The 27,809-nt window shown below is 41.9% G+C and overlaps 1 protein-coding gene across 2 annotated transcripts in view; it reads left to right on the top strand.

The window, feature by feature from the left end:
- The window catches only part of KIAA1755 (KIAA1755 ortholog), a 483,080-nt gene that overhangs the window by 396,932 nt on the left and 58,339 nt on the right, over positions 1-27,809 (top strand). For both annotated transcript variants that reach the window (XM_085619206.1, XM_085619204.1), the window contains exon 19: positions 15,679-15,856. In XM_085619206.1, the coding sequence (XP_085475332.1) occupies positions 15,679-15,856 (178 nt within the window). The remainder of the gene's footprint in view (positions 1-15,678; positions 15,857-27,809) is intronic.

The following is a 27,809-nucleotide window of genomic DNA, read 5'->3' as shown; positions in this document are numbered from 1 at the left end:
GAGGGTCCCTCAAAGTGTAGGCCTTCTCCGAAGCAGGAGAGTTGATGTATGCTTAAGAAGTGATTATCCTGATTACTACTCAGGTTCAATAGCCTTTTTCAATATCGTCATAGCTTCAACTACTGTATCGTCCTTAAAAATATGATAAAAATGCATAACGAAGAATAAAGGACCGCATATGGGCCTCTTACACCTCATACAAGTTTTCAAATTAACCTACAGAAAAATGCTTTTGGCCCAGCTTGTGCCAATGCTTGTGGAAAGGGTTTGCTCAATTTAAAACACCTATTCAAGCGTGACACCAAAGCCTCTGGCCGATGTGGTATGAAAAGGAAATGAATTAGCCATTGACCCATTGCCTCTCATAAGGGAGCGGGACATGAATGCTCAATGGCTCCCATGTGTTTTTATGTTCTTGGCTTATTTTGAGATTGACTTTTCTTTCCTGACGGGCATATCAGCACAAGCTGAATGCGCTTAGTTATCCCTTCTTGCTACATGTTGACAATACTATGCTGCTGGTCTTTAGTGCCAGGGGACGCAGTAGCAGTTCACAGAGGCAAATATCTTGTGACTCCAAATGACTTGAACTGAATGCAAGTCCAAAATAGCACACTTTATCTGACAAGCAATTGGCTACAATTAGTTACAACGTGAACCTCAGTTGTGTGACACTTTATCGGCATCGGTCATATCAACCAATAATAATATTACATCCAGTATATTGCCTACCACTGCATCCTCATGGTAAGTACATAATCATTGTTCATACCTCCAAATCTACTTAACTTTATCTACCATGCAATGCAGTGGCTATGTTGATGTAGCGGATGCATTAATATTGTTGTGTGATCTAATGCATGCAATATAGTGGGGTATCAATGATCCTCTATACGTCAAAAGTAGAGATAGTGAAATGATTTTTCTACTGAGTCTTTACTTTGTTGGCCTGGGTAGCTTTAGCCGCCTTTTGGAATCACACCCCTTGGTTACCTCATGGGAGAGCTTTTATCACAAGCATGGAAGCTTTGCCAAATGTACAAAGTTTAATTAAGCAAAAGTTACCCCTGTTCTGAATTAAGTATGGCCCCAGTTTATGAATGAAATGTAAACAAAAAGGCTTTCTTTGAATGGCTTTCCGTCTCCCAAAGTTTACCCTGTGCGGGTAGTGATCTCTGAGGCCTATAAATCTTTAAATACCATCAAGATTCCAGCATAATTAAAGCAATATCTAGCTAAACACCTCTAGTTAAACACAATCCAAAGCATGATCACTATTTGGGGATGGATGTCCCTGATAGGTCTGATGATCATTTAAAGGACTGTATAATGAAAATGGAAATCAGAATGGAAAATGGAACTAAATTCAATTGAGCATGGGTTCGCTATAGGGGACAAATCCCCATTCAAAATGTATATAGCACTGAATTTATTTTTGTAGTTTTGCCATAAACCGTATGTGCTGGTCCTGAAATCCCTGCAGAAAATCTATATTCTTATTAAGGATAAACACGAATTTGAAATGATAAGACGTTCAGATAGAACTTCCCTAACACTCTTTCCTACAATTGATGTTGGGAGGGCAGAGTGGCAAGACCGGGAGACTTTTCAGCATTTTCTCATATTCCCATAATGCAGTCGTATAAAGAGCTTTGTGAACACCACCTTTTTTGATTGTAGTGGCAACGAGGCGGCATGTAGTAATGGGTGCAATTTTAAGGGCAAATTGCTTAGCTTCAAAAAATAAGGTTATGGAGTTCATCCAGGAAACACAAACCAAATGCAAATAGCTGGCACAGAAAACTAAAGGCTCGTCAGGAAATCAAAAGTTCAATATCCTACAGGAAGTGTTTATGAAACAGGATGTGCGCATGTAAGATCTTGCATATTTACATGGTGTAACTCTTCAAAGTAGTGTTGCAACTTGGAATAACACATGAAGCAAATGTTTGAAACCTAATAAATACCCTTTGGGTGTCACAGGATAAAGAATTTCATCAGAGACCCACTAAGTGAGTCACCTGTCTGGATTCCTGGCCTTTAAAAGTTAAATCACAGTGGTCAGAAGGATATATTAAACTATAAACTAACATTGCTTCTGCAATAAGGCTAGACTCTAAATTGATAATTATATTTTATATTTAATTATTTTTAAATCCGAACTTGTGAATAATCCTCAGCTAAGTTCCACACTGGAAATGTTAGTACAATAGGCAAGCAAGTAATGCACACATATTTTAAATAGAGGAGAGACAGAGTGCCACAGATTTTTTTTGCATATACATATGCATTTGCACAAGTGTAGTAGTCGATCAGTTTTCCCATGCAAAATATATTCTGTGCTGAAAAGTTGAGGCAAGTTTTTTTGCTTGGTATAGTGGCAAACCAATGATTATAAATGCAAATGGGGTGTAACAAGCTCTGGAAACGCTTGGAGGATTCCATGCAAAGCAGTAGCAAAGCTGGATTTGTGTGAAACTCTAGTAATAAATGACACCGTTGACGAGAAGCAAACGGAATAGTACAAGAAATTCCCGTGAGTAATGTGTAATTTCTGCAGCATTACACGTTACATGGCTTACTCTTGGGCGGGAATCATTATGTAGAATTTTGTGCTGGAGCGAGTACCTTGAGTACAAATGTCCAACAAGACACCACTGGTTTGACTGCTCTACCACGCACTGCCTAGAGTCAAGCTAAAAACTATTTTTGGTGGAAGCCTGGCTGATGACATCGTCATCGCCAAACTCTCCGTATAATAAAACCTTTGCAATTTTTTTGAGATTTGGGTAAGACTATCCTGCAGATTTTCAAACAGCGCCAAAGTGCTCGACTATTAGTTAGCCTGGAGCATCATCTACATAGAAGTCATGGGACAATTTGCATGTCAAAAAGCACATCTTGTTTGCAAAACTATCAATTATTCCAGGGATTTAGGTAAGGGTCCTTGGACGCATTACAGAGTTTGCTTTGCAGTACTACCGTTAATAACATTAAATTACCATTAGCAGTTCAGTACCGCCATCGAACAGGCCCAGTGGAGTTGCGGTTCAATGTCATGCCTTTAGGAGTGTCAAAGAAAGAGCAAAAATTTCACCCAGCCTTGTCCAGTAAGTGAGAAATAGTAACTGGATTTGCAAAAGGGCCTATTTGGGCTTTAATGCTTGGTATTATTGTTGCCATCCCCATTTCAGAAGTGCAGCTCCGTTTTTCATGTAAAGAGAACCATACCATATGACTGTCATAGATGAGGATACAGCCACACACACTCCCTATTTCTTTTTCCAGATGTGATTGCACCATTGTGTTCTGTAAGACCACTCTGCAACTGTTCAACAATACGTCTTTCAAAAGAAACCCTCCTTAAAGAAAGACATGGGCAACTGGGGCAACATAAAATCCGCAAATAGACAAGAAACACCACCCTTTTCACCCAGAAGAAAAATAAGTACAGTTATGGGACTTGGCCGCGCTTTCATTCACAAGAGGCCATTTCCATTCTGACTGCGCTTCAAAGGCTTTCTCTTCCTCGTCTGATAATTCGAACTTCAGGCTAAGTGCCTCTCATTGAGAAGAACAAATGCCTTCCTGGAATGGTGTACATTAACTCCCCATCCTGTAGTGAAACTCATCACGGTGAAAGTGCTTTAGCTACTCATAAACTACTCATAATACCAACTTGTTTCATAAATGACTTAAATACAGGCGCTGGTTTAGAGTTTGGCAGAGGGTACTGCGTTGCAACATCGACAGAGTACCCCCTCTGTCAAACTGAAGGTTTGCCATCGGATTTACAATGGAGGGACCTCAAATATGTCAGCAATGAGCGTACTCCAGCTCGCTCGCTGATATACTCCTCCGATGGGCCTGCGGTGTTTGGGCAATCGGAGGTCATATATAACACTGTCCACCCAAAGGCATATCTAGACCTACTGCCACCCAGGGCGGCCCCTTGGTTTGCCGCCTGGTGCAGGTATGAAAGGGACAGGGGGTGGTGGCTGACTGATGACTTGCTCTGCCCACCACTGTGTGCACTTGATTTAGAGTAAATGTAGTTATATGGAGACAGCACCAATGTTATGGTGCCATTACTTTAACTTTTTCCAAAACAAACTCCCACTTTGGGTGTTTTGTTTTAAAAAACAATTAAAACGTCGAAAAGGTTTGAAGGGTGGCCATCATGTTTGATGGAGCCGTCCATCGAACTTTTGTAACATTGACAGGAAGCACTGTGACAGCGGTTCCTGCGAATGTTTAGAGTTGTCCACAGGGCTGGTGGGCAAGTCTAAATTTGGCAGGCAAAGGACCCTCAGTTTGGCGGGAGTTAAGTACACCACCATACAACAGAACTACCTCCACCAGCCATACTCAAAATCAGCCGTATAGTCTTTCCTTGCAGGTTCCTATACTCCCTTTCTCCACACAGGTCTCTAAAGGACAATACAAAATATCTGTATTGGCTGCTGTATGTAGCACAGGACCTGGGATTGAAGATTTTTAGCTATCATTTTATAAATTCTATAAGGTACTTGCAGAACAATTCATAGCAATTAAACACACTCTTTATCCATCACTCTTCTTTTCAGCACTGCACCATTAAAAGCTGTGACCCAATACAGGATAAGTACTCTCGTCATTCATCCTCAAAACCAAAATGCTTCTCATTTAAACCACACTGCAGTAGAGCACCCTTACTACCAATCACTGCCTTATGGTGTAGCATGCTACCCATACGATAACGCACGTTGGTGTTTAGGAATCGGTAAACAAATGGGTACAGTACTGTAGTATTTATTTTTAAATGTAGTGCTAAAAATATTGTAGGAAAAATACTGATGAACAGAATAGCGAAAACGTAATTATGTATCGGTAAGTACAGGTTTACTAATCTTAATTCTACATCTGTGTACTTTGAGGATATATGGCCAATATGTATATACCACATATATATGGTCAAGGCACCTAAATGTGAAGTTAAAATTAGCACATCTATCCTTACCAACTTATACTTACCTTGATATTCGGATATGCAACGGTGTAAATGCAATTATAAAACAATACATAAGGGGAAGATTTTGTTGCCAGTGCATCTGCACTGAAACTTCCAGATGTCGCTCGTCGGGGCATAAAAGTACTGGAGGCAAGTGCTAGAGGTTATGCAATGTGCAACCAATAACAAGAGAATCACCACCAAAAGTACATCTTCTAGCCGCACAGGAATGGTCTTATTCAATGTCATGTCTCATGAACTCTTATTAAGACTCAGAAAAAAGTAATGTAAATTCAAGAGGATGTGGTTAAAATGAATTACGCAAACAATAGGCAGGTGAGTCAATACTAGGAGCAGAGTGCAGAAATAATGAATGACGCTGCTAGTTTTTAGATCAAGTTATCTGACCACAGACATTTCCAGTTTAGCAACAGCAGTGATTTTTATCGCTGTCTGGATTTATGAAAGAACTTTTCTGGGGTCACTGAAATAGCTATGGATGTAGAACCTTATCTTTAAACTGCCCCACCTTCTGCTGACTACATTCCTAGTTTTGTAGTGAACAAGGGAACCAGCAAGGTAAATAAGGACCTTGGGTATCAGCTTTTTATTACAAACAAAGGTCCTTAAAGAACAATTTATCATAATAATGAATATAGACTAGTATCAGTGCTATATTGCAGGATGTCTAGCCGGACAAACAATTTAATAATTCCAAAAATTGTTAAGCATATTTGAGAGCACACAAAAAATAGAGTGGGACACAGTCCTGCGTCCTTCATATAAACAAAAGACAATTACATTTGGACAATTAGCATTTCAGGCGAAAAAGAAGAAGCCTATGGTCAATGGTGGTAAATATGACAAGCTTTCAAAAAACAGTATTCACACCCGTTTTAACACAATGGTTTAACGTACAAATATGTTTCAAGGGTCGACGACGTTTTAATCCCCTTTAGCACAATATTGGGATCATCATCAGGACGGTATAGTTACATGCCTGAATTAACATACTGCCTGTTGAAAAGGAAGGAAAGAATAGAAAAAAGGCAGAAGAACAACATGGACATGGAGCTGAAGGTGAGCTCCTTTCAAGGAACCCTGTACTTGCTGCTGTAAACTATTGTTTGAACCATGCAAAGGCAGTCATTGTGGGGGTATAGTGGAAGGCTATACGCTGTGAACCATGTGTGAATACATGGTTTGAGTGAATTAGCGGTCTGTCCAGTGGTGGACGAATTATCAATACAGTTAAGGGCAAGAGGAGTACGTATGAGTGCATGCAGGTATGCGCGTAAGACTTGCTGTGAGCAATTCAATTGCGGTTCCAAGTAAGTAAGCAAGCCGTGAGGATAGTGTGTGAGCGTTCTTGTGGCGATGCCCGGAGGCAGAATGCAGGCTTTAAAGGAAGCGCGTGAAAACTTAGCGGAACTGGTGTAATTAGGTTCGGCCGAATGAGCCGTATGCGAAGGACGGTCTAAGCGTTAAAAACGGCGGTGTTCGGAAACAGATAATTGGCTAGAAGCAGGCGGTGTAGCTAAAGTTAATCCGGCGAAAGCGTGACGCTGGTTAAATAACCTGTTGCTTGAATGCGGCGCGGACCTAAAAATACGCCGTGAGACAAGGACAGTCTCTGCATTAAAGCGGCGGTGGCAGGAGGCTGATTAGCTAGGCAGGATGCCGGCGGTGTTACTAAAGTAAAATCGGTGAAAGCGTGACGCTAGTTTTAGGCAGATTAGCGCGTGTCAGATGACCTTAAAGTTGTATTAACAGCAGAATCCTCGATAGAGGGTAGTCCGTGGAGGAATTGGGTAGACACGTTGAAATAAACTCGGTACTGTAGCGGAGTATCCGTTATCTAAGGGGGAAAGAATGCAGAGGTGTTTTAAAAGCCGGGCCGGGGGATGCCTAAATAACCAAAAATGTCAAAAGTGCTGAGACTTTACCTTCACTTTTTGAGTCAGTTTGATACGAAGGAGATAGTTCAATTTAACCAGGACATCGATAGGGTCCTAAAAGGGAAACCAAATGTAACCTTAAAACAGATCCCGGTTCGGTCTGGTAAAATGTACGTGTGGGGAAGCAAAGGCACTTACCAGTGCGAGGCAGCAGGATGGCTGGGGATGGGGAGATCATGAGCGCAATGGCTGTAATGTGCGGTGATAGTGGAGGCTTGTTATAAAGGCATGCAGCACACGTGAACTACGCTAATTGGTGGCGGCCATATTGGGTGAGGGGTTTGGGGAACATAAAGGAAAGACCAAGTACAGTGGTTTTGACAGTGATTTGTCGGTGCGAGGAGGGTGAAAGCCTCATTTAAATTAAATGAAAAATTGAGCATTTTGGAAAATACATTTAGGAAATAAGAGTCCTATACATGATTGGTTTGTTTAAAGGAGTAGTAGTCATTTACATTTCATAAAACCACATGTCAGGTATTTAAAATTCACTTTTGCAGAGGCTTGACAAATAAACTTAGTAACATGGTCGTGCAATAATGTTCATCAGCATACATGATTGTTTATTTAGAGTAAGGAGGTCCAATCTTCATTTCTGTTTAATCCGTTTCTGATGCTGTCCATACGGATAATCATTTTCAGTTCCTCCTTATTGAGCAGTTGAGCCATATCACCTCCTCTTCGGGGTAGTTTCAGAACATTTAGGACTGTCCACTTGATGTCGTCCTCAGTGTGTCCAACAAGATTGAAGTGTTCAACTAGTTGAGCATTAGGTGTTTTGCATCTCACCCTACTGCGGTGTTGTCCAATCCGAGCCTTTATCTTCTGTGTAGTCTGTCCAATGTAAATCTTTGGGGAGGGACATTGGATAAGGTAAATTACATTGCTTGCGTTACAGTTAGAGAAAGTGCGAGATTTTACTACAACATTGTTAAACTTGAAAGTCTTGCCTTCTATTGTAAAATCGCATACATTGCAGTTACCACATTTTGAGTGACCAATCAATGGCTCCAACCCCCAATGTGCATCAAGAGTGACGTTAGGTTTGAGGCTAGGTAGTGCTGCTCTCACAAGGTGATCTTTTAAGTTGATGCTTTTCCAAAAAGCGAATAGAGGGCGTTCTATATTTAGGTTGCCCGCATATAGTACAGACCAGTGTTTGAGGATTGATTTGCGGATGAGGTTAGATACAGGAGAGAATGGCGTGACACACACTATTCTATTTGTACTGACTTTCTCTTTGGGAGACAAAAAGACTTCTCTAGGGCAGTACCATGCCCGTTTCTGTGCATTACATACCAGTCTCTTTGGATATCCACATGCTTTCAACTTGGTGGATAATGTAGCAGCCTCATGAAAATAGTCTTCCTTTGCATAGCAATTGCGTAAGAATTGGGAGTATGGAAGAGAGTCTCTTAGTGCTCTGGGTTGGTTACTTTTATAGCATAGAAGTGTGTTACGTTCCGTAGTTTTCCTATAGAGCTTCGTGAGTAATTCACCATCAGAGTGGTAGATAGTGAGATCCAAAAATGCAATGGCCGATTGGTCAATGGTAAGGGTGAATGTCAGACCTAAGCAGTTATTGTTCAGCCAGTGTACAAATTGATGTAGTGTGTCTTTATTACTGTACCAGATAAGAAAAATGTAATCTTTGTATCTGCGTCATAACGTGACTCCTGAAAAAAAAGGGGTTGGAAGGTGATCCATGAACAATATTGCCAGATTTGGGGCAAAAACAGCCCCCATGGACGTGCCCTTCACTTGCTGATAGAACTTGTTGCCAAAGGTAAAAAAGTTCCTAGTGAGGCAAAGTTCTAAAAGTCGGAGTATAAACAATGTTGGGACTGCATGTGGGCGAGGCCTACAATCAAGGACTTTCTGGATGACGATCATGGCCATGGTCTGGGGAATGTTGGTGTACAAGGATTCAACATCCATTGTACACAACAGGTCTGAGGTGGGGTTGAACGGGTGGTGTTCAACTAGGTTTATCATTGACATGCTATCTCTCATATAACATGCAGTTTTGGGTACAAATCCCTTTATAAAGAAGTCCACATATTGATCTAAGGGTTCCAGAATGGACCCACAACCGGAAACCATGGGGCGCCCTGGTGGACTAGTCAGGTTTTTGTGAACCTTTGGGAGTGTGTATCTCACAGGTATTCTGGGTGATTTGACATTTAAGAAGAGAAATTCTTTTTTGTTTATGAACCCTTCTGTTAATGCTTCTGTCGTGATCTGTGTGATGAGGTCCTGCAGTTCCTTGGTGGGATTAGTAGGCAGTCTACAGTAATTATCGGTGTTTGCAAGTTGGCGTAGAATTTCTGCTTTGTACGCATCTTTTTCTTGAAGCACAATGCCACCCCCTTTGTCTGCAGATTTTATGATACGTGAACCATTCCTTTTGATGGACTCAATAGCTTTCTTCTCTTCAAGCAATATATTGTAGGGAATAAAACGTCTCTTATCTTCTAGTAGGGTGAGATCCTTTAGTACCACTTTTTCAAATGTCGCGATTTCACCTGGGATCATACTAGAAGTGGGCGAAAAGGTGGAAGGGGGATGAAAGGGTGTGTTAGAGGTATTAGTAGGTGTGGGGTTCAGCAAAAAATAAGCATGTAGACGTAGACGTCTAAAAAATATCAACAACTCAGTGTGGAGTTCAAGGAAATTCAGATGAATAGTCGGTACAAAAGCGAGTCCCTTACTAAGGAGAGTTAGCTCAGATTCAGCAAGGATACATTTGGATAAATTGAAGATTGGTATAATCTGAGAGTGCCCAGACTCAATGCTGTTTGTGTTCACCATTGATAAAACGTCTGGCGTGTCTGGCGTTCGCCTGGCTGATTGTACCAGCGTTGGGCTTGCTTCACTCGACTTCGTTTGGGTGTTTCGTTTTGGCCCCTGCCTAAACAATTACTAGCACCTGGGTTACGATTGGAAGTACTCGGGCCTTCGCCAGAATCTGAGCTATCAGACGAATCAACAGATGTGTCAGAAAATCCGACCAGATTGTTTTGTCTATTGAAACGTCCCCAAGGCCTGATATTCTGGGGATTAGTGTAAATCCTATTAGTATAGAAATCTTTTTGCAGGTATGGGTAAGTGCGTTCTACACTGTAGGCCTTGATGTCTTTTTTAACTTTAGTTGATTTTTTATTTTGCTCTAGTCTACGGAAATCATCCATTGTTTTTTGGATTTGGTCGAGTAATTTTTTACTTTCAACGACTGGGCTAGATTCTTTGAGTTGTTTTTCAATGTCATTAATCTCTTCAACCAGTGTTTTAAGTGTTTCAGTTGCAATGTCAATTCCAAGTACTAGCCAATGTCTTGAGCTGGTTGTTCCAATTCACGTAGTTCACGTGTGCTGCATGCCTTTATAACAAGCCTCCACTATCACCGCACATTACAGCCATCGCGCTCATGATCTCCCCATCCCCAGCCATCCTGCTGCCTCGCACAGGTAAGTGCCTTTGCTTCCCCACTCGTACATTTTGCCAGGCCAAACCGGGATCTGTTTTAAGGTTACGTTTGGTTTCCCTTTTAGAACCCTATCGATGTCCTTGTTAAATTGAATTATCTCCTTCGTATCAAACAGACTCAAAAAGCGAAGGTAAAGTCTCGGCACTTTTGACATTTTTGGTTATTTAGGCATCCCCGGCCCGGCTTTTAAAACACCTCCGCATTCTTTCCACCTTAGATAACAGATACTCCGCTACAGTACCGCGTTTATTTCAACGTGTCTATCCAATTCCTCTACGGACTACCCTCTATCGAGGATTCTGCCGTTAATACAACTTTAAGGTCAGCTGACACGCGCTAATCTGCCTAAAACTAGCGTCACACTTTCACCGATTTTACTTTAGTCACACCGCCGGCATCCCGCATAGCTAATCAGTGTCCGGCCACCGCCGCCTTAACGCATAGACCGTCCTTGCCTTACGGCGTATTTTTAGGTCCACGCCGCATTCAAGCAACAGGTTATTTAACCAGCGTCACGCTTTCGCCGGATTAACTTTAGCTACACCGCCTGCTTCTAGCCAAATATCTGTTTCCGAACACAGCCGTTTTTAATGCTTAGACCGTCCTTCTCACACGGCTCATTCGGCTGAACCTAATTACACCAGTTCCGCTAAGTTTTCACACGCTTCCTTTAAAGCCTGCATTCTGCCTCTGGGCATCGCCACAAGAACGCGCACACACTATCCTCACGGCATGCTTACTTACTTGATTGGAACCGCAATTGAATTGGTCACAGCAAGTCTTACGCGCATACCTGCATGCACTCACACGTAGTCCTCTTGCCCTCCACTGTATTGATAATTCCTCCACTACTGGACAGACCGCTAATTCATTCAAACCATGTATTCACACATGGTTCACAGCGTATAGCCTTCCACTATACCCCCACAATCACTGCCTTTGCATGGTTCAAACAATAGTTTACAGCAGCAAGTACAGGGTTCCTTGAAAGGAGCTCACCTTCAGCTCCATGTCCATGTTGTTGTTCTGCCTTTTTTCTATTCTTTCCTTCCTTTTCAACAGGCAGTATGTTAATTCAAGCATGTAATCATACCGTCCTGATGATGATCCCAATATTGTGCTAAAGGGGATCGAAACGTCGTCGACCTTTGAAACATATTTGTACGTTAAACCATTGTGTTAAAACGGGTGTGAATACTGTTTTGTGAAAGCTTGTCATATTTACCACCATTGACCATAGGATTCTTCTTTTTCGCCTGAAATGCTAATTGTCCAAATGTAATTGTCTTTTGTTTATATGTAGGACGCAGGACTGTGTCCCACTCTATTTTTTGTGTGCTCTCAAATATGCTTAACAATTTTTGGAATTATTAAATTGTTTGTCCGGCTAGACATCCTGCAATATAGCACTGATACTAGGGTATATTCATTATTATGATAAATTGTTCTTTAAGGACCTTTGTTTGTAATGAAAAGCTGATACCCAAGGTCCGTATTTACCTTGCTGGTTCCCTTGTTTACTACAAAACTAGGAATGTAGTCAGCAGAAGGTGGGGCAATTTAAAGATAAGGTTCTACATCCATAGCTATTTCAGTGACCCCAGAAAAGTTCTTTCATAAATCCAGACAGCGATAAAAATCACTGCTGTTGCTAAACTGGAAATGTCTGTGGTCAGATAACTTGATCTAAAAACTAGCAGCGTCATTCATTATTTCTGCACTCTGCTCCTAGTATTGACTCACCTGCCTATTGTTTGCGTAATCCATTTTAACCGCATCCTCTTGAATTCACATTACTTTTTTCTGAGTCTTAATAAGAGTTCATGAGACATGACATTGAGTAAGACCATTCCTTTGCGGCTAGAAGATGGGGATCGAAACGTCGTCGATCTTTGAAACATATTTGCACGTTAAATCATTGTGTTAAAACGGGTGTGAATACTGTTTTTTGAAAGCTTGTCATATTTACCACCATTGATCATAGGCTTCTTCTTTTTCGCCTGAAATGCTAATTGTCCAAATTTAATTGTCTTTTGTTTATATGTAGGACGCAAGACTGTGTCCCACTATATTTTTTGTGTGCTCTCAAATATGCTTAACAATTTTTGGAATTAATAAATTGTTTGACTGGCTGGACATCCTGCAATATAGCACTGATCCTAGTCTATATTCATTATTATGATAAATTGTTCTTTAAGGACCTTTTTTTGTAATAAAAAGACTACATTCCTAGAGCTTGTCCCCATTTTAGCCTTCCATTTGAACTTACTCCCTCAATCCACACTGAAACAAAAGCATACAGGCCAAATGATTTGAATTCAGACTTTGATCCACACTGCTTCCATTAATGATGCTACATTTGGTAGTACCCAGCTTTCCGCTAAGCTTCTGGGGTAGAGTTGGGTTATAATACTGTGAGAAAAGTATTTCATTATCTTGTGTGGTTGTACGACCTCACCATGTAATACAGGGAAATTCTCTATCAGGTCCAGTCAGGTTCATTTGTGAAAACGTAGCTCAGTCTTGGGTAGCTGTGACTCAGAGCAGTCAGGCTTTATCAAAGGAATACATGTAAAGCATTAAGAATTTTTAAAACAGTTGAATAAGAAGAAAACACAACATGATAGATATCTACCATCAATTTATAAAAATAGGTTATATTTTTATCTTTGACTAGACACCTCAACAACAAAAATCCAACAGAGTGTTCCAGACATATGAATTTTTAAACAAACAATAAATCACAGTGTTGGGACAGAAACCTCGGATTGTCCCTTGGATGGTGATAAAAATACACCCCTGCCCTGAGTACCCCAGCTGTAATGATATGGATCCCTAATGGAATTTGGTTGCCATGGGTGAACACGGATCGTAGGTGTGCACCATGACATAGGCCTGTCTCACGGATTGCGGTCTTTTTAGAGCGGGATGGACGCCCAAAGTGCTACCCCATAGAGGTGAAAAGCTACTAACTGTACCAGGAGTGAAGCAGCACAAGTGCAGTGGTGGCAGCATATGTAGTAATCAGTAGGAGTGAACAGGTCCTTTTTACCCATGTCACTGGCATGAGGCCTACAGGCTCACTCATTTACAGTTCCGCTAAAGTGTACTTAACTCACCCATGTCCAACATCGGGTTGGTTTCTAGTGCTGGGCCGTACATGTGTCCTATATGTGGGCTGAGTGAATGTGTGCCTATGAATGGTATAAAACAGGAAAAATGTAGTGCTGTGCGATGTTTGTGTGTATGATATGCATGTGCTGGGTGTAAGTGCACTTGTGAATAGAACAATACATGAAGGATGTAGTGCTGTACAGTGCATGTACGCTATATGCATGTGCTGGTATATGTGTACCTGTGAATGGTACAATATATGGAAGACTTTGAATTCCATTTTGGGAGACCCAGGGCTGTTCGGAGGAACAAGAGGAGAGGAGAGGAGGCAGAGGAATCCCAGATTTGTGGATTGCTGCATCCCTGTAAGCTGGGTGGGACACACTGGAGGAAGGGAGAGCCTGACTCTTCAGTTCACTTGAAAGGGTGCTGTTTGATTTAGAGAGAGGCTACTGGGAAGGGGCCTGGGCACTTCTCAGGAAGGAGATGGGACTGATAAGAGAATAATCAAGAGTAGGGCTTAGGCACTCGGGTAACCTTATGATAAACATATCACTGTGACTGAAAATCAGGTGGGAACCTCTGTTTCGTTCCATGGCCTGTGCTGTGGGGCTAACCGATTTAGAGTCGCTCCTACTGTGACAGACTGCTTTCTGGGGAAGGGCAAGGTAAAGGAAGCAGAACCCCAGCATAACCCCCAGCAAAAGGAAGCAGAACCCACCGCATAAACATCAAAGATTCAGACTCTAAACATGTTGTGACTGGGAATGGACTGTAATAAGGGTAGCTTGAGGCCCCCAAAATTGTCAACTGTCAAGCAGCCAGTCAGACTATGCTGAGGTGGAGAAACTCTGCAAGACTTCTGCCTGTGACCAGGACTGGGGGCCAAGGCTTGTCAGTCTCCCAGCTGGATGAGGGGACACCATCCAAGGACTTTAAGACTACCAGCCCATGGATTCCCATTCGTCCTTCAAAGGTGACTCCCTCTTTGAAGCTCGCCTTTTGGGTTGACATCAATACCGGCTATCCTGCAGGAGGACATTGCATCTCTACTCTCAGCAGATTCTTTCCTCCTTTTCCTGAGTTGTTCACACCTCTTTCCAAGAGGGCAGAAAGCTTCCTCGAGGACAGCAGCGTGTGTGCAACCAAAAACGGCTACTGGAAGATTTGGGCAACAAAGTGGCAACTTTCTAAAGTTGCCCTTTGTGTAAATGTTACATTAATCTCAACTTGAGCAACAAGTCAGGCTTAATGCAATAATTTGTTTTATACCTTGGGATGCCATATTTAGTAGTCCCATTTGGAAGTTAGCCCTGCTGAGTTGTCAGCGTGTAACTCCATACTAGCCAATGGGGCTTCTAGCCTTTCCACAGTAAAAATGACAATACTGGGTTTTAACTGTTGGGACATGATAAAGTTGATAAAACGTATGCCCATCTTTTTAATGTTAGGCACCCTGCTTTCAGGGCTCAGATGACCTGACCTAGGCATGACTTATAGATATTAAAAAGAAAGGTTTGGTCTTTGCCATCGATTTAAATAGCAAAAACGATTGAGCAGTTTAAAAACTGATCTGCCAGCTTGTAATGGCGGACTGGTATCACGGTTTGTTTTGTCACATTTGTGGTGGCAAAATAAGTGCTACAGTCCACAAGGGACACTTAACTTTCAGGCTCTAAGTACCTGTAGTAACATATACTAAGGATGTATAAGTAAGTTAACTTATGCTAATTGTGGGAAAACACATTAGGCACACATGTTTTAAGGGTCAGAACACTGGTACTGAGGCCTGTTTAGCAGGACTCAAAGTACCCTCGGAGTTGAAAAACCAACAGCATCAGTCCATAAACCTGGGGGTGATCATGCAAAAAGAGGCATTTCATTACTAACACTGATGCTACATGAGAAACTTCAACACTCCACAGACATTGTTCGGAAGTCTGTTACATGGCATAAGAAATGCAACAATTGCATTGTTGGTGAATTACAAATAATCAAAATCCCATTCAGAGGGCTGTATGAGCAGATCAGTTTTTGTTTAGGATGTGCATAAAGAATATGTAACACCCATCTGTCTATTTTCTCAACTGCTTCCCTCTTTTTCTTTTTTTCTGTCTCCCCTTTGACAGACCTCAGAGATAGGCCTAACCCATACATCTGGGGGCAGTGGGCTCTGCTTCGAGATATGGTTCCGGCGGAGGAAGTCCCAGGACACGTATACACTCCAGGCACCATCAGTGGAAGTAAAGGAAGCCTGGACCACAGACTTGCAGAAGATTCTGTGGGACCAGGCCATTACAAATCGGGGTGAGTTGATCAACACACCGCTGTCTGGTATCCTGGCAAAGGATGTGTTTACACTTGTGGGACTAGATGCCTCTTCTCCAGCTCTATATGTGATTCAAATACTCATAAGAGATTAGTAAATATTATAAATCTGGAATGCTTGCTCCATTGTGTGATTGATTAGCTATTTTTCTTCATCTTGGTAGATTTTGCATTTTGATAAGAATAGGGTATTTGAAGAAGGAAACTGTCAATTACAGAGACTTCTGAATACCACTAGATTCTTGCCCATTTGTACATTTTCTGTGCAGTAGGGCAACACTACACAGAAAATGTACAAATGTGCAAAGAAGTTGTTATTCAAAGCAGGTTTGTAAAAATTAACTAAGCATTTTCCCTGCTCATGTGAAAATGCTCAAATTCACTATAGACACATACAGACAATATTAAGGGATTGATTTAGACCATGGCAAGTGGCCGCCTTTGGTCAGAATAGTGGAGGTGACTTCCTCCGCCACCCCGGCTGGACTGCCGCCTGCCAAATTAAAAGATTACTGCTGGCCCTGCAGTGATCTCTGTGGCTTCAAAGGAGCTGCCATACGGTCTTTTAGGTGACAGCACACCAAACTTTTTATTTTTTCAGAAACTAACTCCCTTTCTGAAAAACAAAAAATAATAGCTCTCATACCCTGGGATTCGTCTACCAGGGTGTGAAAGCCCTTCTTTCTTTGTTTTTGTGACCTCCAGGTTTTACCTGCTTCTGACTCTAAAACTGTATTTCAGTTATATATCTCCTGGAACAATTTGGAACATTAAACAAAAATGCTCCGTTCATTTTACAAGAGTGGTTTCTACACCAACTCCTTCCATTTTGTAAATTGCTCGCTATTCCCTCTTCAACACAATGTGACAACTAAAATCAATACTGGCCGAAGCGCTGTCGACCCTGCAGCGCAACTCAAGGCGCCATCCTCGTGATCCCAAAATACCAATTTTGTCTCTTATTGTATTACATGTATGGGCACCAATAGGAGTTCATTTTATATATTATTGTTTTTTCTGCGCCGTCCTGCTGCTGTATATACCACCTCACTTGTCACTTGCACCGTTCACCTTGACACGAGCACTTGTGGACAGTTTTGTAACAGGTTACAGGACATTTAATGTAACAAAGTGCTTTTGTTTTAACCAATTAATTAATTATATGAAAAAGAATTTGCGCGTTCAATCTTGTCTGGTGATTTCTTTTCTCCCTTTCCTCCCCATTCAAAACGTCTTTTTCTTGCAACATATCATGTGCATAATCTTTTATAAATTGCCAACTAAATAATACCTGTTGGAACATTGTTGGATGTTACCTATTATCCACCTGGGTCTCTACTGGGTTTATGGGTATCCTCCTGTAGTTGCTACTCCTTAATTAAGTTAGGCATTTGGTAAAACAGAACTAAGCAGTCATAGCCAAGTATTGTTGTTCCTATTTTCATGTGATCAGCAGGAGAGCCATCATTTGTTTACACTGAACAGTAACACAAAATGGGTGTTACAAGACACTGATGCTTATGGTACACAGATTCCTGTGTCTGACACAAACTAAGTCTGTACCCCCAAAGTAATAAGACTTTTAAAAGCACCTTCTAACCATGGTTCAATGAGACACTAAGGGCAATGAAACAAAGCCTCCGCCACGCCGAGAGGAGGTGGCGGAAAGCCTATGACCCGGCGGAACTGACAACCAATAAATCCATTCTCACTGAATATAAAAAAACTATCACTGTCAGGAAAGCCGAGTACTACGAGGCAAGAATCAGAGCCACACCTAATAAGCAGAAAGAGACCTTCAGAATACTGAAAGAACTCACCCAACAATCGGAGGTAAAATCTGCAGCTGCGCCACTAGACTGCAACACATTCCAGACCTACTTCCTCCAAAAAGTCAGGGACATCATCTCCAAGATTAACAATACCCCCGTCAATCAAGGGCAACTAACCCAAATTCAGCCCCCCCCCCCCACTTCTGGCAACCAACTCTCTACCTTCCCTATGCTGGACTCTATGTTATTGACACAGCTGATGAACCGCACCAAATCAGGTTCCCCCGCAGACCCGTGTCCCCCAAGGATCTTTCAAATGGCCCTTCCCTGCCTGAAAAAACAGCTTCTTGCCCTATTGAATAACTCATTGGAGACTGCCCACTTACCTTCCAACCTGAAGGAAGCCAGGGTCACCCCCTTCTAAAGAAACCTGGGGCTGAGGCCGCGAGCCCTAAGAACTATAGGCCCATTTCCCAGCTCCCTTTTCTATGCGTGGAGGATAACCAACTGCTCCAAAAGCGACAAGCGGTGTTTAGAGCTCACCACAGCATGGAATTGGTGATGTTGTCAGTCCTTGATGATCTTAGAATCATGGCAGATAATAAAAAACCGAGCGCCCTGATTTTATTAGTCCTATCAGCGGCGTTCGATACGGTCAACCACACCCAGCTGTTGGATCGAATAGCGGACCTGGGCATTCATGGGCCGGCATACCAGTGGCTAGCCTCCTTCCTGACAGAGTGGTCCCAGAGGATCCAGCTAGGGGAGGGGGTATCAAATAGAGGTACTCTCACCTGCGGTGTCCCGCAAGGCTCTGCACTGTCCCCACTCCTCTTTAACATCTACCTTCAGCCCCTGGTGACAGCCCTTGCCCACATGGACTGCCGCGTCTTTAACTATGCGGATGACACCCAGCTCATTCTCCAGATTGACAACTCCAGCTATGCCCAAGACGTGGCACAAAAAATCCTTGGATTCACAGTGAACTGGATGACCGCCAACTCACTGAAGATCAACCCCGATAAAACGGAAGTACTTGTCATCCCCACGAAAGATAACCCCTGGACCAACTGTTTCTGGCCTCAAGAGCTGGACCCCCCCCCACACCAGTGCATGTTGTAAAAAGTCTGGGCATAAAAATTGACTCAAAGATATCCATGACCAACCAAGTTACCACAGTGGTCGGAACCTGTATAGGACTTATGAGACAATTACGAAAACTTGTCCCCCTCCTTTCAACCGCCTCGCTGCAAATGATCGTATCAGCCACGATTGTATCCAGATTGGACTACAGCAATGCCCTTTACATAGGTCTCCGTTAGAAGTTGACTAATAAATTACAGGTGGTACTGAATGACACAGCCAGACTGATCTATAGGCTGCCAAGACGGTCTCATGCCTCCCCCCTGCTGCGCAAACTACACTGGCTCCCAATCAAACAGAGAGCTAGATTTAAAGGCCTCTGTATCGCCCATAAGGCAATCCATGGCAAAGCCCCGGCCAACATCAAAGAACATCTGGAAAACTATCTTCAGGGCCGAACATTGCGATCTTCCGAGACCTGGCGTCTAGCCACTCCAGGCTACAAAACCGTTTCCAACGGGGGCCGAGCATTCTCCAACCAGCTGCCACAACTTTGGAATCAACTGCCTGATTACCTGTGCAAGGAACCAGCACTCCTTCCATTTAGGAAACAGCTTAAGACGCTTCTGTTTAAGGAGGCACTAGACACGGCCTAACTAGCCTACTATAAGGCCATGCACCCATGACCCATGACCCATGATGACCTCTGGTAACTCTCTTTCAAGCGCTTGGAGACCTGCCGGTGATTAGCGATATATATAAAAATCAGTTAACATTAACATTGACTTAACATGCTCACATATTACCTATTTTAGGCCTGGGCTGTAGGTAGGCCTATCTATCTACCAGCCTCACGTTTTACAAATAGAGTTTAGAAAACATATTTACATATAAAGGTACATAAAGGAGCTGTCAGTCAACTCTTGTCATCCACTGGTCATTCAAGTGTCATTCACGTTTTGCTTCTTACCATTTTAGCGTACAGCATGGAACAATGGTTCAGCACACTTCATCCATCGGTTCGTTTTCTTACACATTCCATCAGAAGCAGCTGACTGACACAAGTCAGTGTTCCATAAAAAACACGCAGGTCGACAGTGTGACATGTAGGATATGTTGCACTGGTTGGGTGGTCCATGTTGTCTGCCTGCGTGGCCCACCACGGTAGAAGTGAAACACCTCTGCTGTCGCAATTCTTGTTGGTGTACATTGGCTGGTGTGTCCTTAGTCCCAAGCCCCACTGCTGCCCCTATCTGAACTCTGTGGCTTGCTGCTCAGGGGTTCTGGACCGAGCTGTGGGAGCCAGTGGAAGTGGAAAGTAATTGATGCTCTGCTTGCTGCAGTGGTGTTGTGTGGAGAGGAAAACCTCTTGCACCTCTTGACATTCTTCTTTCCACCCTCTGATGATCTGAGATGTACAATGATCTGAGTGGCACAATAAGTGCTGCTGTTCACAAGAGACACTTAACTTAAAGGCTGTAAGTACCCCTGGTGAGGGGTTTCGGGGTAGAGGCTGAAATGAAGGGAATCTTTGCTCGTTGTTTCAGTCAAGAAGTTTCCTTAGGTCTGAACTCTTAGAACTAAACCCATGTTTTTTACTTCTCCCCCTACTTAGTGAGTTGAACAGTAGTCGTAGGTTTCTCGTTACCAATAATAAAGTCCCCCAAGAAGTTGATTGCTCAGTTTGTAGACTACACAAAGGACCTTACAAATAAAAGCTTGCAACCAGGAGACAAACTCTCATTTAGCACTACCACCCTGTTTGCCATCTCAGCGGGTGACCTGGTTGGTGAATTGAGAAACAATTTACCAAGTCTATAATTTCAAATCACTTGAGACCAGACATAAACTCTTGAATGTTAAATAGGGCACATCAAGTGTTAACTCCAGTAGAGGATAAATTGAAATAAAAAGGGGGTAGAAGCCTCTCACAGCCCATTATAGTGCCTGACCATTTCCCCCTGGGGGATTGGTGGTCCACAAAGCAGTGCAGTAGGGGCCGAAAGGCCCAACACAGCTCTTGTCTCAATAAGAGAGAGACATGCACTTGCCTATGTCGTTGACAGAAAGGATGACAGAAAGGTTTCAGTCACCATACCATTTGGGGGTTAGATCCAGGAAAGTCTTAACCATAGTGCTAAAAGAAGAAGGTTAGAGGACAATAGAGACACAATCAAGAAAACTGCTCTGGAAGCCGGCAGCATACCGAACAAAGCCACTGCTCCCACTGATCACAGACATTCAACCACTACAGACTGGAGATGAAGCGCAGTGGCACGAAAAATGTCAGAAAAGACAGCACTGGAACAAGAAGGAAAGAGACACTGCTTTAGCTTGCACTAGTGCACGGAAAAGATCTTTGCAGGAATTGTTTGCTTCGAAGAGCAATATACAAGTAAACTTTCAACAAAGTGAAATGAGTGGGCATGAATCACCCCAGACTAGATTATAAAAAGTTCATTGTCCAAAACGAGAGCAAGGCAAAGGCTTAGCAGTCTACACATACTGCCTATTATGAATAGACCTGCTGCCATTGGTGGAGACTCAAAAATTGGCAACTAATGCACTCAAAGCAGAGCGCCAGTGTTAAAGGAACTGAAAGGGATGACAATAATAGCTCAGACCCAGAAGTCATTGTTGAGAACATGAGCCACCCAGACAAAACTCACACAATTATTCTCTACAGAACCAAACAAACTATTTACTCTTCACACTTCCAATGTTTTTGTTAGGTTCACATAGATAGCAAGAGCATGTGTTAGTAGAGAGTATAATTCCTCAGCCTTGCCAGTTCTCTGATTTGACCCTTTACCTATCCTCCAGTCTATTGTTTCCTTTAGCAGAGCTACTTATACAGAGGTGGTAGCATTAGTCAATGAAAATGACCTGGCAAAGGACGCCTTAAGAAGGGAAAATAGACTGTCACTAGGAAGCAAGGAGTATTAAACATCCAGATAAAAAAGAGCTTCACTGCAGAAAAGTACCTGTTGAGGCTTAAATCATCTAAGCCTCCGATTAAGGACAGAAAAATCTGATTGCTGCCAAAGGACACAAGGGACATCATCAGCACATGTGTGCCCAAAACTGAGCAACTGTGTTGACGAACTGAACTCATGATCGTTCTGGTTGGTAGAAGAGTCGGAAATGGCTATATCTTGATTTATCGAACCCCAGGGTATGTTGGAAATTTGTGTACTTTTTTTCTTGACTTAGTAGCTCCCCATATACTAACATCTGCCAATTTTACTGTGCTTGGTGTTTTTAACCATCACTCAGAAGACCCAAAGTCATAGTCTTCATAGTCTGTGTAATTCTGCTCCCACTCATGGGACTGACCATCTCTTGGATCTAGTCTTTTCCAATGTGGTGGACCTAGTTACTGATCCTCGTCTTCCGCTAGTTTGGTCCGACCATTTTGCTCTGCCATTTAATGTTTGAATCCCGACTTTTATCTGATCTATCTTTGTAGGGAAGTTGTCACCTAGGAGTATCTCTTTAACTGGCTCCGTTAATTTTTTGCTATATCTCATTTGCTCTATGGAACATTTGTAGCTGCTCCTCCATCCAGCTGGTAAATATATATGATGAGCCTTTATTCTTTATTATTTATTCTTTACTCTATTTGGTCACTCTTTACTATCAGGATCTCCATCTTATTTATTCTACACTCCTTGCTATTTTTGTTTCTATTTCTTAGTATGTGGGTGTATTCCTTGGTTTGGTAGTATTCTTTACGGTTTAAACTTATTCTGTTTCTTAACTGTTATCAAGGTGTTCTTTCGACTTGTCTATCCTGGCTTTCACACCCTGTTTTTCTCATTGGTGACGGTCTGCTCCAACAGAAACAGATTACTGTATTTTTAATTATTGTATATTGGCTTATTGTTTGCCTCATTTATTTTTCACAGAAGTCGTCTGAGTTTGCTTTGGGTCGCCAAGAAGCCCTGTGTCTAAGCCCTGTCTTCCACGCAGTTCAATTATACTAAAAAGACTCCATTGATGAGAATATAGATTATTGTTCCGTTTATCTTCTTTTGCGCCCTGACGAAGTAATTAGTGGACTTTTTGGTCCACTCCGAAACGCGCGTCGGCGCCTGGGTTGTTCTTATTACTGATATGAATTACATGTGCTATTGTTGATATTTGTTTTCTTTTCTTTATGTCTTTTCATCCATGTTGTTTTCCGTATATGTCTACACTGTGGCATTGTAATATATGAAGTTCATTTTGTGTTATCTCATTTTTGTGGTTCTATCGTTATGCTTTGTGGGTTTTACTTGGCATTTTGTCAGTACAAATGTTTGAAATTATGTTCATTGTACAATTTTTTTGATATTTATATTTCTGTTTATACAAAAATAAAAAAAAATGTATTACAAAAAAAAGTAATTTTACCATAGTTCTGTGATTGAATGAGGCATTGATTATTTTTGGGAATTATTAACTACTAAGATATTTATAGGGGAGGTTTTGTTATTTTCCATGAATGAACAATACAACCTAAGTATACATCTAAGTTTGGGAATTGGTCTAAATTGAAAGTCTCAACCTTGAATGAGCAACTCCATAGCACCAGGCCTGCTTTAAAACAAGTGGCTGATGTAGATCAGAATCTGGTTCACAATTGGCTTATGGAGGCCGTGGAGGAAATTTTACCAGCCACAGTAAAACATTCAGGCATGACTCATCCACTGGCTCCCTAGTTTAATGAACTACAGAGACATTACAAACAACAATGCAAGGTCTTGGAAAGACTTTGGAGAAAGCCCTGTACAGAGGAGGCTAAAAATTATCATGCGCTTTGTAAATCTGCTCGAGCAGTGTTTTACTCTGATCAAATTGTATGTGCTCAAGATTGTCCTAAGACAGTTTTCAAGGTGTCCTAAGTCACTTTTCAAGGCAATTAAAAAACTGTCAGATTCTGGTGAAGGATTGTGTGAATGGAGTACATTTGCTGTAGACACTGATACTCAGAATCTTATTCAAGCAGGTTGTATTGACACTTTGACCGATTTTGGCCTCATATCTAAAATAAGGACATGGTCACTTTTAAGCATTGTGCCTTCTAAGGTCATTTTACAATCTATCAAATCATGATCCCCGCTGGATTCCTTACCGTCTGGAATACTTAGGCTATTAGATTGAAGCCTGTTACTAATGGCAATAGGTCTTCTCAGCTCCTCTTTATGAGAGGAATCTGTCCCGCAGAAGAGGAAGCATGAGATGGTACTTCCACTTATGAAAAAAGCTAATCTGGACCCGTCCAATTTGTCGAACTTTTGTCCAATTTCTGTGCTATCCATTTTGTCAATGCTCATATCACTTCGGTTGTGGAGGCTCAAAATGTTCTTCATTCCTTGCAGTGGAGTGTTAGAGCTAGACACTGCACTGAATTCACTCTCTTGGGCGTAACTGAGCCTCTGAGGCAGCGCCTGGATGAGAGCGGAACAGCTGCCCTTATTTTGTTAGATCTTAGCCCATCCTTTGACACTGTGTCTCACTCCATCCTGGTGGAAAGATTGATGTCACTTGGCCTTGAAGGCTCAGCTCTGGCCTGGTGTATATCCTTTCTAAAAGATTGTTAGTTTCAAATCTTTTCATCCAGTGCCAGGTCTGAGCCACAATCTTTAACCTCCGGAGTCACACAGGGCTCAGACCCTATGTTGTTCAACATTTATGTCCTCCCTTTGGCGGATATAGTTGAGAGTTGTGGCTTGACCCTTATTATTAATGCACATGACACACAGATCATCTTTACTTTGTCATCTGCACAGAATGATGGACCTTCAGATCTTGGCCGGGGCTTGAGAGTATCTCCTTATTGATAAATAAAAACTTGCTCAAGCTCAATGGTGATAAAACTGAGGTCATGATTATATCAATGAAGCCTCAGGTGGACAAGGTGACTGCCACTTGTTTTGCAGTGCTCAAGTGGTTGAAAAAGATCTGGATGATCCCTGCATCAGCCCAAAGGACTGTGATTCAGGCCCTAATTGTATGTAGATTAGATTATGACAATGTGTTGTACCTGGGAACTGATAAGGCAACAATTCATCGGCTGCAGATAGCGCAGAATGCCCTCACCAGTCTTCTATACCGGCTACCAATATTTGTCCCGATCTCACATCATCTCCATGAGCTGCATTGGCTCACGATTTCCTAGCGTATCAAATTCAAAGCTTTATGCTACATGTTCGAGGCTAAAACTGGATTAGAACCACACTACATTCAGGATTTGGTGGTGCCTTCTCAGCCCACCCATCCTTTGAGATCTCTGAATCGAGCCTTGTTCAATGTGCTTAGCTTCCATTTGGCTCGTATGAAAGGGCATTCCTTTGTATATACAGGCCTGAAATTATGGAGTTCCCTCCCAGAGCCATTGAAAAACTGTATGTCACTACTTACTTTCTGTAAAGGCCTGAAGACCTGACTTTTTTTATTTGCTGCACCTACATACTCCTCCTGTTTGCACTGCACCGGGAAACCCATTTGGAATAGCTGCACACATTATAAAATGTTAATGATAATATCTGGTCTCGGAATATAAAGTTTACTCAAACGCTAAGTGTAGCAAAGTGGCACCATTAGAGAAGATTGAATAATCAGCTGGTGTGGCTAGAGCAATCGCCCATATTTTCTTAGAAAAAGTCATGGGATCACAAATATATCCCCTCTCAAGAAGCTATTTATGTAACCCAAAAGACAGGCCGCCCCTAAGCCTGACCATGCCACCAATGGCACCCTCAAGGGAGCGAAGGTCATGTCTCATGTCGAAAATTGGCATATTAACATTCAAATCTTATTTCTTTCATTGCCCAATTCAATCAACTGCATTCTGTCCCTGACCATTTCCTTTATTTATCATAGACCCAAAATGGAACTAGGTGCCAAGTTCCTAACTTATACCATTGCACGACAAGCTGTCCTCACCTTACTTAGCTTTATTAATAAACAGTAAATCATGTTTTTGTTTGTTTGAACTTTATTTCGGCTTATATAGCCTTAAAAGCAGAAGTACAGAAGAATAAACAAAACACAAATATTTACATAATCATAAACCAGCAGAAGATTTAAAATTAGTCATAGCGAAGGAATGAATCAATCAATAAGTTATGACCATAGTTGAGCTATACCGCAATTAAGAACATAAATATAATTATTAAATTAGCTAAAAGCCAGAAACTAAAAACAATTAGGACTGCGAGGATCAGTGCATCAATAATTCTATACAAATTAAGAATAGACGTCAGGACGCATCTATACATTACAATTTATGGTCAGACCATTTCCTAATAAGGTACACACTAAACAGGAATCTACTTAAACCGAACACCATAAGTTGCGAGGTATTAGACTTAATTATGCACTCTGCCTCTTTATAGGATCTAACCCCCAGGTTTTTGCATAATGGTTTGATCCAGCGATCTCTCGGTTTTTTATAGGCCGGGCAAAAGAAGAGTAGATGGACATCATCTTCCTTTGCTCCTAGAGAGCAGAGAGTGCATAAATCAGTACCATTTTTACCCCCCCACCTACATGTAATTGCAGAAGTCTGTAGGACCCCGTATCTAAATTGCAAAAATAAAGTTTTTGCTAATGGTGGCTCTATCTCGTCCATAAATTGTTCAAAGGAAGGGCTATCTTTTGTGTTCAGGAATCTATGGGTCAATGTGCCAATCGGTTTACTCAGTATTAGTTCATGATTGACATAAAACCAGAAAGTATCCTTTACGAGTTTTTTTGAGGATGAGGTCATATTCTGGGGAGCATCCCATAGATGGGAAAGCACTAACCTCTCGTACCACAAAAAGATATGCTTTAAACAAGATATTTTCATGTGCCCATTAATCTGGATTATTTCAATCAACCCATTCTTGTAATCACCCAACTCCAAGGTTGTCCACAACCTAACCCAGTACAATAATGGTCTTAATATGGCTTGGTGATCAGTCCTTTTGAGGTTAATATCAAGGTACTAAGGGGGTTCTGGTCGGAATTTTGAGCAGACTACTAACAAAGTGGTTTTCTGCTTTTTCGAAGTTGTCTTTACAGCAACATCCCCAAAGCTCAGCACCATAAAGAGCTGCTGATTGGGCTTTCGCTTTGAATACCTCAAGTGCCGGCGTAATCGCTTTTGAATAACTTGCGCCGTGCACTTTTAAAATAGGCAGTGAGTTTTGTTTAAAGGATAGGTTGCTTTTTTCCAGCTGCCCTTTCCATGTAAGGTTATTATCCAGCATTAATCCTAAATAATTAAAACTCCCCACATGTTCCAATTTTAGATGATCTAAAAACAAATTTTTCCTAAAGGACTTTTGGGGTTTTATGGACATATATTTGGTTTTGGATGGGTGTATTTCTAACCCCTTCCTCACACAATAACTTTGGAAGGAATCCACCAATTTTTGCAACCCCCTCGGAGTCTGTGAGATGAGGATGGTATCGTCGGCAAAAAGTAAAGACGTGATCACCTCACCACCTAACTTTGGGGAATCGTGGTCACAGTTCCTTAAATGGCTAGGGATATCATTAACATATAGCGAGAAGAGTGTGGGTGCTAACACACATCCTTGACGTACACCACGGTCCACAGATATGGGCCTTGAAATTTCTCCACTCTTCCCCCATCTAATTTTAGCATAATTCCCTGTATGTAGTTTGCTAAGTTCTTTAAGGAGCTCGCCTGGGAGCGCCATGTTCCTGAGAGTAATCCACAATAAGTTGCGTGGAACAAGGTCGAAGGCGGCTCTCAAATCAACAAACGCTACATACAGGCTGCCCTTCCTTAAATTAATATACTTCCAACAGATGCACATGAACCTAAACACCTGATCAACCGTACTGGTTTTTGACCTAAATCCTGCTTGGTATTTGGTTAAGATCTTCATCTCTTCAATCCAACCTAAAAGCCTATTTAAAATATGTCTGGCAAAAACTTTTTGTAAAATATCAATTAAACTTATTGGGCGGTAATTACTCGGGTCATAACGATCACCTTTTTTAAAAATGGTTATGATTTCCGCCCCTTTCCATGATTCGTGGATCGGTGTTCCTGCCACAATTGAATTACACAGGAA

This window comes from Triturus cristatus, chromosome 7 (genome assembly GCF_964204655.1).
Source record: "Triturus cristatus chromosome 7, aTriCri1.1, whole genome shotgun sequence".
Classification (NCBI taxonomy): Eukaryota; Metazoa; Chordata; class Amphibia; order Caudata; family Salamandridae; genus Triturus; species Triturus cristatus.
This window is presented reverse-complemented; position numbering and strand designations above follow the sequence as displayed.